Raw genomic sequence first — 16,240 nt, 5'->3', positions numbered from 1 at the left:
ACAGTGTGGGTATTGTCATGCACAGCTCAAGCCAATGCCCCTTTTAGATAAACGACACCTATTCAAAATGTATCTCCTAAACTGTAGGTCCCTGCCAAGGCACTGCACAGAACTGTCACTGTTACTTGAGGAGCTCAGGCCAGACGCACTCTTTCTCACAGAAACGTGGCCGACACCATATTCGGAACCGGAGTTGGTACAAACCTTGGGGCATGGCTATCAAATTACAAGACATGATCGTTCCAATGGAAAGTGAGGCGGATTAGCTATCATCTTCAGGGATTGCTATGCCTGTCGGTGCCTCCCCAACCCCTTCACTGAATGTGAAAGTTTGTCTTTCTGTCTTGAATTCTCTCCTAACATGACTTTTACTGGAGCGCTCATTTATCGCCCTCCGGGTCCAGCCAAACAGTTTTGCGATTCATTGCCCCCGACACTAGCAGATCTTGCCTTCTCCCCTTCCAATTATACGCTACTGGGCGACTTGAATATCCACTTGGATGATATGACGGATATTACTGCAAAAACAATTATTCGGAGACCTTTCTGCTCTTCAGATGACTCAGCTTGTTTTATCCCCCACACATTCTAAGGGTCACCTGTTAGACCCGGTGTTCAGCAACTGCCCTAATTTGAAGGTCTGTTCCTCAATAGTTCTTCCCTGGACAGATCATTCGTTAATTCCCTTAATATGGGAGACTGGTAAAACTTCGGCCCTTCCTCCGGCAGTGCGTGAAGCACGTAACTGGTCAAAACTCTCGCTGGAACATTGGACACTTGAGCTTGAAAGCTCAATACCATAGATTGATCAGGATCCATCATTAGCCAATGATACATTCAATAAATGGATAACAAATTCCCTTAATACCATCCTTCCTGTTAAGAAAACGGTCCTAAAACGATCTAGGGTCTCCGCTCCCTGGTACTCGGCTGAGCTCCGGGCGGAAAAGTGTTACTGCAAAAGACTGGAACGGAAGTGGCGTTTGGGATATGCTGAGCTGGATAAAACCATCTACAGAGAGGCTATTAGAGCCTATAAAAATGATATAAAGACTGCTCAATCGATATATTACTCCCATAAAATCGCTGAGGCCGGCTCTAGCGCCAAAGAGATCTATCAGATTGTAAAAAGCCTGACTAAGCTTCCATCGCCGCCACTTACTGATCCTAATCCTCAGCTCCGCTGTGAGGGCCTGGCGGATTTTTTCTACTGTAAAATTGACCTTATATATTCCTCTTTTCCGCCCACAGACCCGACCACTTTGGAGGAGACATCTCTTCCCCTTCTTCAGGAAGTTAATTACAACTGCTCACCCTCATTGGTTGAATTCCCACTGTTGAGTGCGGACCTACTTACCTCCCTAATGCTGCAGGTGAAATCGGGTTCACCCAGTGACCCTGCTCCTCCCCGTATCTTGGTCTCCGCCATACACACCATTCTCCCTATTTTACTAAAAGTCCTCAACACCTCTATTTCTACAAGCACTGTCCCAGTGGCTTGGAAACAGGCCATGGTACGGGCCCTTGTTAAAAAACCTAACTTGGATACAAAAAACTTCAATAATTTTCGCCCGATCTCCCTGCTTCCCTGGGCTGTAAAAATCCTAGAGAAGTATATAAATGGCCATTTAACAGCTTTCCTGGAAAATAATCAGCTGCTTGACCCTTCACAAACGGGTTTCTGACCCAGACACGGGACAGAGACCGCTCTGCTGGCGGTCACGGAGGAATCCAGGAAACTCTTAGATCGAGGAGGATCGGTGGCAGTCATCCTCCTCGATCTGAGCGCTGCATTTGATACCGTTAACCACGGTATTCTCCTGCAACGTCTCCTGGATACTGGAGTTTCTGGCGGAGCTCTGGACTGGCTTAAATCTTATCTGAGCAACAGAGCCTTCCAGATTTATGAAGGTAATACCACTTCCTCCAGTAAATCTCTGGGCTGTGGAGTCCCGCAGGGTTCATCGCTGAGCCCAACGTTATTTAACGTCTACATGAGACCACTGGCTGAGATCGTCCGTCCATATGGGATTAAGATCATTACCTATGCGGACGATACTCAGCTGGTGGTCTCTCTGGCTCAGGAGGGTGTTCCCTCAGATGGGGTGGATCTAGCGGGATTTCTGGAGATGGTCAAAAACTGGATGACCAAGTCTTGTCTCAAACTCAATGGGGACAAGACTGAGCTCATGTTATTGGGTCGGCTCGCACCAGTTTCTATCGATGCGGTCTGGCCATCTTGTCTGGGCCCTCCACCGGTACCTAAGGATACCATCAAGAGCCTTGGCATCTGGTTAGATAAGTCTTTGTCATTTGACCATCAGGCAACTAGACTATCTGCCATTTGCTTCAGTATCCTTAGAGTTATCAGGAAGATTCTCCCCCTGCTACCGTTTAAAGCAAAACAGACTGTGATACAGGGCTTGATTCAATCACGTCTGGACTTCGGGAATGCCCTGTATCTGGGAGCACCTGACTTTGTCCTGCGCAAATTACAAATAATACAAAATTGTGCTGCCCGGACGTTACTGCAAATTCCTCGCAGGTCGTCTATTAAGTCCGGGCTAAAAAGTCTACATTGGCTCCCCGTCCGGGAGAGAATTAGTTTCAAATCCCTATGTATCGCTCACCAGGCCTTCTGGGCCACGGGTCCAGCAATCAATCTCTCCTTGATCACCCCTTATCACCCGGCCAGACAGCTGCGCTCAACCCATGCCACTCTGGCCACTGTACCCAAAATAAAGAGAACTAGAGCGGGAGGCCACTCCTTCTCTTTTAATGTGGCCAAGATGTGGAATGCCCTCCCCCAATATCTAAGGTCCAACCCAGAACTCACTTCCTTTCGAAAGCAATTAAAAACGTTTTTGTTTAATAAATAGATTTCTCTCTGGTCACATCATTCTTGGCATCTGTACCCCCGCTCTCATTCTTAGCGCTTGGACGCCTCAGGGCAACTACGTGCGCTCTGCAAAAATTATTTTCATTTCATTTCTTGTAACAGCGTTGTGCTCATCAGGTGGTCACTGATTGATGGGTTACCCCCCTGGTACACAGTGCTTTTTAATTTTCTCATGTATGAAACATGCACAACATCTCATGAGCAGTGATACAGGTACTCAGGACGGCTGTGCTTTCGTTACTTTTCCCTGTTTGTTTATATTACAGGTGGTCTCCCTTCCCTAGGAGGACTTCCCCTAGGCGAATGACAGTGGCAGGTAGCATGGCACACTTACCACACTTTTATGTAGAGCGTTTATATTTTTTCACAACTTGTTTTATGCACGGTCCTGATGAATCGCCACCGATCTTATACTGACGATTACTGGGCGAGAAACATGTCGACCATCTGGGAGTAGAGTGGGTATTCTGCCGTATAGATAACAGAACACACCACCCCTCCCACAGTATTTTATTTAGGTAAGGTACCCAACAGAATAAAGTCTTCCAGAGGAATCCTTAACCTATTTTAAATCACATCACACACATCTACACCTGACTAGGCCCCTCACCCCCACTGCACCCATACGGCAAGGAACAAAAGATCTCCGATAAAGAGCCCCTTTAAGAGTGCCCGTTGGGCATTGCAGCGCCGGCCCAACGAGGAGCAGGCTCCACTGATGAAGCATGTCACCTAACTTGCTGGGTGTGTGAGAGCCCTAGTTCTGAGAGGAGGATTTCCCCTCCTCCTTTATTTGACCCCTGTTTTATATACTTTACCAGACATACTAGTCTTGGTTTCTTTTGGCGACCAATATTTCACCTAGGGACTGCGTACTCTTCTTTGTTTCACTGCGTCTAGGGCAGGTACGCTGGACCTAGTAAAAGCCCAACTATCTTTCCCTCCAGTTGATAACAATCTTGTCCACTGGCACAACACACGTGGCAGTGTCCTCAGTGTCTTCACACATCTCACCAGTCAGGCAGAGCACTCTCTCTTCCACCCTTTAGCGAAGCACAACGGCCGCCATATTGCCTCTAAGACTCACTCGCTGTGCTCGGTTTCGCCAGTCATTTTCCACGTTAATGCACCGCTGTTCGTGCCAGAATTGCGGCACCTCACTGGCCAGGCTGTGGGCGATCCTTCACGCCTGGATATCATGCATGATGCTGGGTCGTGTGCCGGATAAATGTCGGACTGTGACCTCTACCAGCAGAGCTGCACTAAAGTGCAGCCATCTTGCTGCGGGTTCTCTAGCACCCCCAGGAACCCAGACAGACCTTAAGTGAGCCACAAATTGTCCACAAATGTTTAGGTTAACCAGTCCTCTTCCCCAATTCCACGGTCACAGAAGCCGCCCTCGTTGAGAGTAGCCACACAACTTGGGGCTGCCTCTTTTCAACAGAGCAGTGCTTTGTGTGAATTCACTTGTTAACGGGGTAGTGACTCCAAGGGAGCTGCAGATGGTCGTGCCCACTAGGGGAGAAGACATAGAGCAGGTCAGAGAAAAGCTAACTCGGCAGGAGGGCACAGCTTTGCAATTCCACACAGAGGACATCTGCTCCAGTGGCTTTACCGTGGTTACTACCTATGAACTGAGTCAAGTGATCCACCAAGACCTTAGATCTCTGAGCTTGGCCGCACGGCGTGGTCTCTGAGGGTGGGGGAGGGTCCCAGTTCTGCAGGCCGCCAGGAGTCATTCCATGGGGAGGTGTTGGTCAGCTAATCAGCTTTGAAACTGATTCACAACACATGAAATTATAACAGATTCATGCCACAAAAGACATGTCTGAACTGAAGTAGTTTTGTAATTTGATTCGGTTATAAATTCACATGCAGCCCATCCTAGCTCCCTTTTGGGGTGGATGGTTAGTAGGCAAAGAAATTACACTACAAAAGGCTACAAAATGCTAGGGTAAATACAATCTGAATATGTTGTCTATGGTGGGGCAATTTGTGGGTGTCAGGTTTTTTTATTTTTTTGTTTTATGTAGCGCAAACTCGACCCCAAGGTATCGGGAATCAGAGCGCATTACATGGGAACCAGTTGCGTTAGACGGACACATTCATTTTGTTAGGCACAGGGAGATTACGTGATTTGCCCAGAATCACAGGATCTTGAGCGTCCCTGCTGAGACGCGATCCCGGTTCCCCAGTTTTGAGGTTGTCCGCATCAGCCGTTAGACCACATCCTCTCCCCGCATCAGGTTGACACCATAGTGTGCCATTACAGATTTCTATTGAAAATGGGGATTCTAGTCTGAGCCCAGGTGCTTGATGGCAGAATTACTCCTAGAGTATGCATTCTTAAAATATTCAAACTTGAAAACTTCTCTGGTTCCAATGTACGCAGTTCCTGTGTGTGTAGTATGTGGGGGCACGTGGATGTTTCGCTGCCTGTGGTTGTGGTGTTTGGTGACTCAGTCCCACTGATATCTTTCCTCTTGCACCCAGGTGTTAACATCCTGATCTGGAGCCGGGAAGATGCAGTCGAAAAGAAACAGGAGGAGTTGATGAAGGCCATGGCAGAGCAGGGGATCGGAAGGACTCCCCCAGCAAGGAGAGGTGGCCAGAGGAGGTCCCAGCCAACCACGAACCTGCCGTTGGACAAACTGAAGAAAAAGCTATCTAGCTTAGAGGAGACGACAGAGACCCAGACGAAGGAGCAAACTCCGAAACAGCGAAAGAAGCACAAGAAGCCTGACCCTGAGGACTAGCAGAGTGTCTGTACTGTGGACATTAGACAGTCCTACTTACTGTGCACTGTACTGGACTATATACTGTCCTCTGCACTGTACTGGACTACATACTGTCCTCTGCGCTGTACTGGACTACGTACTGTCTTCTGCGCTGTACTGGACTACATACTGTCTTCTGCGCTGTACTGGACTACATACTGTCTTCTGCGCTGTTTGGTGTCCTTTCTGACAGGTTGAAGCTGTACTGCAGTTTTAGACTTTTTTCCCCCAATCCTACCTTGTTTTTATATGTTTTTCAATTTAAAATAAAGTTTTCTACACAAGTTTTTGTCCGGAGTAGTCTTAGTCATTGAAAACATGGTGGGCCTGCAGTTGTGCAGCACAAATGGTGTTCTGTACCGGGGCGGGGGGGGGGGGTCAGGCATTTTACTGGCCTAGCTTCCATCGCCTCTGGGTGAGAATTGTTAGTTTCCTCGCCTGAACAGCACATCTGCTCTGTTTGAGTCATACTGTATTCACTCTGTGGGATTACTGCCCGCCCATTGCTTTTAATTGGTAACTTCAAATGTCCTTTGTAAAGCCTTTATTCTAAGTCGTTAGTTGTTCTTATATGTCCCTCCTCTTCGTGTGGTGCTATGACCCACAGAGTTTTCCCTTATCACTTGTAGGCTTTCTGTATTTGTGCACTTTTTTATTTTTTGGGTGTTTCTGTTCAGGTTTCATGAAGCTTCCCTTTTTGTTTTCTGCTTTGTCGGTGAAGCTTTTATTCGTTTCGTGTGTTATCATGTGTTGTTCATGTTTTCGGCAACACTGTAAATCTTGTTAGACATTACGTTTGAGATGATTGTATACATACACGCAATTACGTCATTTCCGTATTAATGACCCCTTTTTGTTTATTTTGTACCCATAAAATGCCTTTGTAAAGCGATCCTAGTTGTTCAACTTTTTGAAGACCAAAGTCGCTTTTGTTGTGTTGGAAAGAAGGTAGTATTCAATTGACCGAAGCGTGGGCACACCCTGGAAACCTGAATATGCTGTAACATTAATGGTGTGCAGTTTAGTCTCCTCTCCCAGGAGGGTCGGTAAACCCTTCACTCAGCCATGTCCACTTTGCTTGATGGTGGAAGGGCATCGTGTTTCCATTCCTCTGATTTAATTTAAATTGCTTCTGTTGAACCACATATTTTGCATTTCCTTTTAAGTTGTAAAAGAAAAGCCCTCAGCCTGAGGCTCTTGCAAGAACGTCCCTGAGCAAATGATGCATAAACGTGGAGGTGTGTTATAAAACAGCCTCAGTCGGGGTGTTTATACATGAGGAGTATTTCCTCATTTCAGAAGTTGCCGCAATCACACGTTGACCTTTTCTGTAATACCGATTCTAATGGGGCATCCATACCCTCAAATTCACACTGGGGCATTGCCTTGCGCTATGCAACCATCGTGCACAGGTCTGGTTTAGACAGTTGAAGCAGAGACCTTCCACCCTTGCCCATCTGGCTGTTCTGCCCCTACTGTGAGTATAATGGGGCCGTCTGCCAGCCGCTTATGCCTCTGTGTCACCCCCACTGCCTCCTCCTCGGCTCATGTGTCTGATGCCCGCCTGGCGTATACATTTTACTGTCCTGGCAGTGAAAAAGGGGCCGCACTGTCCTCTGCACAAATATTCCAGGGTGTGGGGGATGCATCATTGAATGGCTTTGCAATGCAGAGGCGACTGTATCAACAGCAAGCATTGCCAAAACCAAATAGGCCCCTAACAAAGGCAAGACCTATTGGCTTTGCCAATGCTTGTTTGAGTTAGTGTCTAGATTTCAGATTTCCCATTTTTCTTAGTTTCGACCACCTATTCTAGAGCCTCCTTGTCCGTCCAATCCCAGTGGACCTGCCTCTGTGGGCTTGTCTTGCTGCTGAACTGCTGAGGCCCGACCCAGCTGCCAAGGGCTGCTTGTAAGGGAGTCTCCCCCGGTGTCGGTGGGATCCCCAGACATGAGTCATGAGCTCACTGCATACCCCCGCTGCCCTTGTAGCTTGGCCTTCTCTTCACAGTGGAGGTGGTCAAGCAGGTTGAGTTTAGCCGTCCTTGGGGCTAGGCAACACGGATTCTCATACTGCTGTTGACATTTGTGTAGCCGCGTCTCCTGTCAGTCAAGCTTCTTTCGTTATAACAGGTGCACGTGGTTGGCTCTGTCAAATGGCTTGCGCAAGCTGAAAACGATGGAATAGAATGCACCAAGAGTACTTACCTCACTGATGAGACACAACGATTGCTGGGGTTCGATGTTTCTGTCAGAAATGCCAAAGCCCAGCAGTTCACGCTGGACTTCCCATTCGGGGGCATGAGCAGAACTGAGCTGGAATGGAATGCGCCCAAAGTAACACCCACGACTTCAGATCGATTCAAGCCTTTTCAGCCATCATGTTTGTGCTTCCTTGCTACCCAGTGACCTCTTAATGCACCACTAGGATTTCCATGAATGAAGATCGTTGTCATATCGCCCATACCGGGGCAAAGCTCTGAATCCTGCGCTTCTTGAGGGCTAGTGAAGCATCTGTGCTTCAGAGATCCCCCAGTCCTATACATGAGACTTTCCACACCAACAGGCAGCACTAAGACAGGCGCCTGTCACTCCACGAATAAAGAAACCCCTTACTAAGGAAGGCCCCATATCTTAACCCTGGCCACCCATACATATGCAGCCTCCCTCGCACGGTGCTGTAACGAGGGTGCCAAGGGCCCGATGCAAACAAACAGACCACTGTCCCCTGGGTCGACAGTGCTTGGGAAGCTGTGGGTCCTTTCAAACTTGACCATCAAGATGGGCAAGTGCCAGGTGAGGCTGTTCCCTGTATTTGCCTTGAGCATCAGATAAGGAACAGGAATTTTGTGCCCAACTATGGGGCCATTGGTGTGCCCTTGACGGCCCCTAACATCCGAGAAACCACACGAGAGAGTGACTGGGCTGGGAGATCTCCTGACACCTTTGAGGATCTCAAGCCGCCTCTCTGTAATGCATCTGAGTTGAAAGCACCGGACTGTGCTCAGTCCTTCCTTGGACGGACTGATCAATCAATCAGTCATCTGCGCAAATGACCTCGCACCACTGAAGAACCCTCCCAGCAGACCCAGCAGCAGGACAGCCTCCTGGTTCACCGACGAACTCCAAGAAGACCTGCCGCACCCTCGAGAAAGCCTGGCGCCACGACCAGACCACAGACAACATGACTGCCCTCAAGCACGCCACCCGCAAACACCACCAGCTGATCCGCACCACCAAGAAGACAGCATTCACAGAACGTCTGGACAACAACGCCCACAACAGCAAGGAACTCTTCACCATCGTCAAAGAGTTCTCCGGCCCCAGCGCCGGAAACAACGACATCACCCCCTCGCAAGACCTCTGCGACTCACTCGCCTCGTTCTTCCACCGCAAGATCGCCAATATACACAACAGCTTCGGCGCACCTACCACGCACCCAACCACCGAACCAACGCCCCCCACCACCACCACCCTCCGCGCCTGGACCCCGGTCAGCACCGAAGACACCACCCGCACGATGAACACCATCCACTCCGGATCACCAACCGAACCCTGCCCCCAACACTTCTTCAACAAGGCTGACTCCATCATCGCACCCCAACTCCGGGACGTCATCAACACCTCCTTCAACACCGCCACCTTCCGGAGACCTGGAAGTACGCCGAGCTCAGCGCCCTCCTGAAGAAACCAACTGCAGACCCCACCGACCTCAAGAACTACCGGCCCATCTCGCTCCTCCCTTTTCCTGCCAAAGTCATCGAGAAGACCGCCAACAGACAGCCTGCCGCCTTCCTCGAGACAAACGGATCCCTCGACCCCTCACAGTCCGGTTTCCAAGCCAACCACAGCACCGAGACCACCCTCATCGCAGCCACTGACGACATCAGATCCCTGCTCGACAACGGAGAAACAGCGGCCCTCATCCTCTTGGACCTCTCTGCAGCGTTCGACACTGGCTGCCACCGCACCCTAGTGCAGCGCCTCAGCAACATCGGAGTCCAAGAGAAGGCACTGGAGTGGATCATCTCGTTCCTCGCCGGAAGAACCCAGAAAGTCCGCCTCCCCCCGTTCAGATCCGAGGCCACCGAAGTCATCTGCGGCGTACCACAAGGATCATCACTCAGCCCAACCCTCTTCAACGTCTGCATGAGCCCTCTCGCAGCCATCGCATGCAAACACAACCTCAACATCATCTCCTACGCCGACGACACCCAGCTGATCCTCTCCCTCACCAACGACCCCGCCACCGCCAGAACCAGCCTACACGAAGGGATGAAAGACGTCGCCGAGTGGATGAAGAACAGCCGCCTGAAACTGAACTCAGACAAGACGGAAGTCCTCATCCTGGGATCATCGCCCTCCGCCTGGGACGACTCCTGGTGGCCCCCTGCCCTGGGCACCACTCCCAAACCAACGGACCACGCACGCAACCTGGGCTTCGTCCTGGACCCCTCCCTCTCGATGACCAGACAAGTCAACGCCGTCTCATCTTCATGCTTCAACACCCTGCGCATGCTCCGTAAGATCTTCCGTTGGATCCCCACTGAAACCAGGAAGACGGTCACCCAGGCACTCGTCACCAGCCGACTGGACTACGGAAACGCCCTCTACGCCGGAACCACAGCCAAACTTCAGAAAAGACTCCAGGGCATCCAGAATGCCTCCGCACGACTCGTCCTGGGCATCCCCCGACACAGCCACATCTCCGGCCACCTAAGTGACCTGCACTGGCTCCCCGTCAGCAAGAGGATCACGTTCAGGCTCCTCACCCACGCACACAAGGCCCTCCACGACCTAGGCCCTAAGTACCTCAACAACCGCCTGACCTTCTACACGCCCACCCGCCAGCTACGATCGACCTGTCTCGCACTCGCCGCCGTACCACGCATCCGCAAAGCCACCGCCGGGGAAGATCCTTCTCCTACTTGGCAGCCAAGACATGGAACTCCCTCCCAATCCACCTTCGACTGACCCAGGATCACCTTTCCTTCAGGAAGCAACTCAAGACCTGGCTCTTCGAGCAGTAGCGGACCCCTCCCCCCAGCGCCTTCAGACCCTACCGGGTGAGTAGCGCGCTATACAAATGTCATGATTGATTGATTGATTTGTAGAGCGCACTAATCACCCGCAAGGGTCTCAAGGCGCTGGGGGAAAAGGGGTGCAGCTACCGCTCAAATAGCCAGGTTTTGAGGAGTCTCCTCAAGGTCGGCAGGTCCTGGGTCTGGTGCAGGTGGATGGAGAGGGTGTTCCATGTATTGATGGCGAGGTAGGAGAAGGATCTACCGCCGGTGGAGGTCCTGTGGATGTGAGGGAAGAGGGCAAGGTCGGCGGAGCAAAGCTGGCGGTTCGAGTGTAGAAGGCGAGACGTTTGTTGAGGTATGTTGGTCCGGCGTGTGGAGTGCTTTGTGTGCGTGGGTGAGGAGCTTAAAGGTGATCCTTTTGTTGACTGGGAGCCAGTGCAGGTCTTTCAGGTGGGCAGAGATGTGGGTGTAGCGGGAGATGTCGAGGATGAGGCGTACTGTATGCTCTGGAGTCTTTTCTGGAGTTTGGCTGTGGTTCCTGCCTAGAGGGTGTTGCCATAGTCCAGTCTGCTGCTGACGAGTGCCTGGGTGACCGTCCTTCTGGTTTAAGTAGGGATCCACCTGTAGACCTTGCGGAGGGTGTTGGAGGAGGAGGAGACGGTGTTGACTTGCTCGGTCATTGAGAGCGATGAGTCCAGGATGAACTGATGCGTTTAAAGAAGGAGTTGGAGCGGAAGTGGGTCACCTTGATTACAACCGTAGAAGCAGCCAGTGGCCTTTATCAGTCACTTCTCAGGGAATACAACTGGGTGGCCATTCAAAAATAGTGCGGGCTTCGAGGAGGACTTGATTGGTACTGAGCACGTGTACGTTTGGTCTGCTTACCCAAGTTATGTAAAGTTCTACTCTGATGTAAAGCCCAGAACCTTGCATTGACATCCTGTGTGTATGCCAAGTGGGTTTGTGTAGCAGTCAATGTGTAGCGCATGTATGGTAGTATGTTTGTTTGCTATGTGAGTCCGAGTACTGGGGCCAGTGGAATCCATTTTGGATGCCTGTGGCACAGCATGGCCCCAGATGAAGGGTGAGGACAGTCTCCCAAATAGTTCAAGTGTACTGCTGCATCTCAGTGGCGGGGTGGAGGGGGGCTGGGGTCCCTTTCGAAGTTCCATGAGATCCTAGTTCAACAGGCTCTTTTTGAGCCCTGTCATTCGTCACAGAGGTTAGGGGAGGGACTGTAGGTTCCGTGGTTCAAAGTTAAGACGTTTCTTGGCAAGACCTGTCCTGTTTTTGTGACTGCTGCATCAGAAAGTCAGATGACCGCTGCAGAGAACCCACGCTGCATTGTGCCCATGCTTTCAATTTTGCTGCCCAGGGCCAGGTCCACTGCTATCTGCTGGGAAACTTGCTGTTGTACACAAAGAATGTGTTTAGAGAGTATCCTGAAAATGACATTTGAAAAAGAACTAAAGCAGACTAGTTCTAAAACCTCACAGTGAATACACTTCCCCTGCCTGGAAGATTGGTACAAACTTTTCATCGAAATCACCACACTTTGTTCCAATTACACGTTTTTCATGAACAAGGTAGAGAGTGCTCCGCAGGGTAGTCTGAGGGCTGCTGTGTGTCCAGAATTGGTCATATGGTTCCTGTGGATTGGGTAGAACTCAGTGGCCATGACCAACACCAAGATGACCGCATCCTTGAGACTCCTGTGGCAATGGCCCTTCATCGTTTATTAATCGCCACCATCATCACCTCTTGTAGTGCATACTGCTACTGACTGCGGCGCTGGGGGCCCGGGGCCCCAGCTGCTGTTGCTGTTCATCAGGGGATGGTGCAGCACAGTGGGCTGCTGGTGAGGCTGGTGAGGCTGGTGAGCCTGAGCTCACTCCGACTCACTGGGTCCGCGCCCTCTTCCCTGGGCCTGCTCTGCTTTGTGCCGGCCGGGAGGCTGAGGCCTGGCACTGGCCTCTGTGTTCTTGCCTGCCTTGGCACTGGTGATCGGCCTGTCGTGGCCTGCCTCTGTCTTGGGCGGTATCCCTGCTCGGCAGCCAGGTGGGCTGCAGATGTGCCTTGAGGGACTTTGGTGGACCTGCGCTTCCCAGAAGGTGTACCCACCTGGACTGCTACAGCTGTGAGGACCATGCCCGTGGCCTCCCACCGGCCCTTCTGGATGTGCGGTCAGCAGGGACGGTGGCTGCCTGGAGGGACCTAGGCCAAGATGCTGGTCTTGCCTCGCCTCACGTGGCGTGCCGATTGATATGATGCGTGCCCCTACAGGATACTGGGTTCTGGCGCATGGTGTGTCCCTCACCTGTTGGGTCCCACTACCCTCCTTTCCCACGGAGGCCCTCACCTGCCATCTCCTGCTGCTCCCATTCACCTGGGTCCTACGGCCCATCTCCCTGGATTGATTTCGACCTCCAACCATACTTGTGGACCAGCAGGACAGTCAGTTTTACTGCTGGGGGCCCACCGATAGCTTGCTGCAGTACCTGACCCCCTTCGTGTGAAGCTCACATGGACATTTGCTGGTGGGTGCCGCAGTGGCTGACTTTCTGGCACCCCCTCTTTTACTCCTGCCGCTGGGTCAGTGCCCCCCCACCCCCGCCTCCCTTTGCTGTTGGCGTCTGGCATGGTGGCTCGGCAGAGGCCCCCTCTGGTCACGCTGTATCTTACTCTGCAACCCGTCTGCACATGTCCACTGTGCCTATTTCCTCCTAACAATGGGCCACGCGGATCCTAAGCACGCTGACCTTCGGCCACACGAAACCTACCAAGGACCCCGCTTCTCATTCCGCGGAGGAGACTGCGGATCAGGACATGGCTCTATGTCAAGTGAAATTAAATGAAATTAATTCGTACTTGTATAGCGCACTTATACCCTGAGGTGTCTTGGCGCTGTACGCATACCGCTGTGGAACCCTTCCTGGCTTTTCCCTGTGAAATGTCCACCCCTGGGCACCCCCAAGGTGAAGCCAGGCATCCCAGCGCTGTTGGGACCGTTGTGGAGATTAAGCAAGCTATTGCCTAGAGTTGCAGAGTGGGACCCATGATTAGAATAGGCACCGAGGCGAGAATTATCAGGTCAAAGGAAATTGAGCACAAGATCCGCCGAGGCTGGAATTGAACCCTGGTCCCGGGCCAAACCTCTGCATCAGGGTCTGCCGCTCTAACCATTGAGCCACACTTCTCCTGGTGACATGACCGCCATCTTGGCAGAGCTTAAAGCTGACTTCTGGGCAATGGATGCCCATTCGGGCTCTCTTACTGGTTGCATGGATTTGGTTGGAGGAGCGCCTAGGCCATCAGTTGCCGAGAATAGTTGGTGCTGAGGAGTGAATATCAGGGCTCGAGGACAGCAGCTCTACTGTGCAGATATGGCTGGATAAGATGGAACGTATCCTGAAGTAGGTGGAGATCAAAACGTAGACCTGCAGGCCAGGTCCAAGATAAATAATATCTGCATATCTGGCATTGCTGAAACCACCAACATGGGAGGGCTGGACACCTCGGTTGAGCAATTCCTTGCAGAATTATTTCATCACTCCAGCTTCTCTCATACTTTTGTGGTGGAGCGCGCTCACTGATCTCTCGGCCCTCCACCCTGGAAGGGAGCTCCGTCTCGATTCCTTATTGCACTATAGGGACAGAGATACTGCCCTCTGCCTAGCCCGCGAGAAGGGACCACTTCGCTACCAGGGCGCTGACATCTCCCTTGACCCTGATTTCACCCCCATGGTTCAGGATGCTTGCCGTAAATTAAGTGACGTCAAGAACTCACTCTGAAAGCAAGGCATCCAATATGCAATGCTCTACCCAGCATGCCTTCATGTGGAATATGAGGGGAAAACCAACATCTTCAATCCACCTTCAGACTTCTCTACATTCTGCAAATCTCTGCAGGCTGTCTCCCTCACCCAGACATTCCACTACGGACAAGTCTGGATCTGCTGGGTTTTCGCAGTCTGTCACTCTTGACCGCTCCTCCCCAGTGTGACTGCTCCACTCCAGCCTGTTCATCGTAAGTTGGCTGTATCTCTGCAGGGCCCCCGGTGTCATTTACTGACCAGGCATCATTTGTGTTCTCTGTAATGATGTACAGGTACAATTGCAGTTGAATAATCACTGTTGTTGCATGTTAATGGCTTCATACTGGGGCCACTGCCTGTCGTGCTGTTGCTGTACCCTCGTGGTGACCACCACTTAATGGTTGTTGGGTTTGTGTTGTTTTTTTTGGTTCATCTTGATGGGTCTCGCTGGGTACCGTATGTTCCAGTGTGGCTGGAGGATGGGGTTCCATGTTTCGATTTAAGGTTTTGTCTCTTTGTTCTCCACTTACTCTCTGCTGCGACATCGCATGTGCTGCCCTTACATGTACCGCTAAGACACCCCTTCATCACGGTCATGACCCCCAAGTAAGGTAACGGGTCCCTTGACCTTACTTTCATTACCAGGAACATTCGGGGAATCAACAACCCCTGGAAGGGAATACAGGTCCTGTCCTACTTGAACAGGCATCGAATTAAAATTGTCTTTCTGCAGGAGACGCACCTACATCTCATGGCATACTGCACTTTCGCTAGCCCTTGGGGCACACACCACTACTTCTCCCTCTATAACTCCTACTCCCGGGACACCTGCATCCTTATACATAAAGCGTCCCTTTCACCATCCAATCCAGACATTTAGCTTCAGAGGCCTGGTACCTTGCTTCTTCAGGGTATCCTTGTTGAATATTTATGCCCCCAACGTAGACGATCCTGCCTTTTTCCATGACTGAAGCCATGGAAATCCTTCAGCTCTGAGTGGAAGGGAACTGCTATAGCCAGAAAACTGTTGGAAAGAGACTTCCTCCCTTCATCATTCAGCTAGAACCATCTGTACCAGGAGAGGAGCTGACGAGTGCTGGCTTCAGGGACCCGCACTGATTCTGGATAGATCCGACTCACTTTTATTCTTCAGGGTTTGTATTTGTTCATTGCTGTGAAGTGACCTTGGTGACGTGTCAGTGCTGTATAGAACTGTATCAATAACAGAACTTGCTGCCTTGTCAGCCCTGGGTACAAAGAACCACTTTGTTTTGGTGTACTTGTAAAAATTGTTCTTCTATAGTTAGTGCCTGAAACTCACCCACTCAGTGATGTGATAGCTATGAGGAAGGCTACCTTCCATGCGAGAAATTGCAGTTCACATCTGTGCAATGGCTCAAAGGGCGGACTCAATAGTCTGGTGAGAACAATATTGAGATTCCACAATGGAGCAGGTGGACGTCTCGAGGGAATGACTCTTGAGACCCTCCATAAAGGCTTTGATAACAGGCACTCTAAAGAGAGATAGATGTTGTCTATTCTGGCGGTATGCAGCAAGATGTAAGCGTATGGACGTGTATGCAAAATTTGAACGCTGCAGATGTAATAAATAACATATGTCCTGAACAGAAGCATCACGCGTGTTGATGTGATTGTTAGTACAGTATATTACAAACCGCTTCCACTTTGCTGCATAGCAGGCTCTTCTTAGGACGTTTAGCCTCTT

At 50.9% G+C, this 16,240-nt stretch overlaps 1 protein-coding gene across 1 annotated transcript in view; it reads left to right on the top strand.

Moving 5' to 3' along the window:
• Positions 1-5,965, top strand: part of DDB2 (damage specific DNA binding protein 2) — a 137,268-nt gene extending 131,303 nt beyond the window's left edge. Inside the window, exon 11 of the mRNA XM_078684470.1 lies at positions 5,393-5,965. Within this exon, the coding sequence (XP_078540596.1) occupies positions 5,393-5,655 (263 nt within the window). The 3' untranslated portion in view covers positions 5,656-5,965. The remainder of the gene's footprint in view (positions 1-5,392) is intronic.
• The last annotated feature ends 10,275 nt before the right edge of the window (positions 5,966-16,240 follow it).

Source organism: Lissotriton helveticus, chromosome 3_2, assembly GCF_964261635.1.
Source record: "Lissotriton helveticus chromosome 3_2, aLisHel1.1, whole genome shotgun sequence".
In the NCBI taxonomy this organism is placed as follows: domain Eukaryota; kingdom Metazoa; phylum Chordata; class Amphibia; order Caudata; family Salamandridae; genus Lissotriton; species Lissotriton helveticus.
The sequence above is the reverse complement of the archived record's forward strand: the minus strand, read 5'-3'. Positions and strand labels throughout refer to the sequence as shown.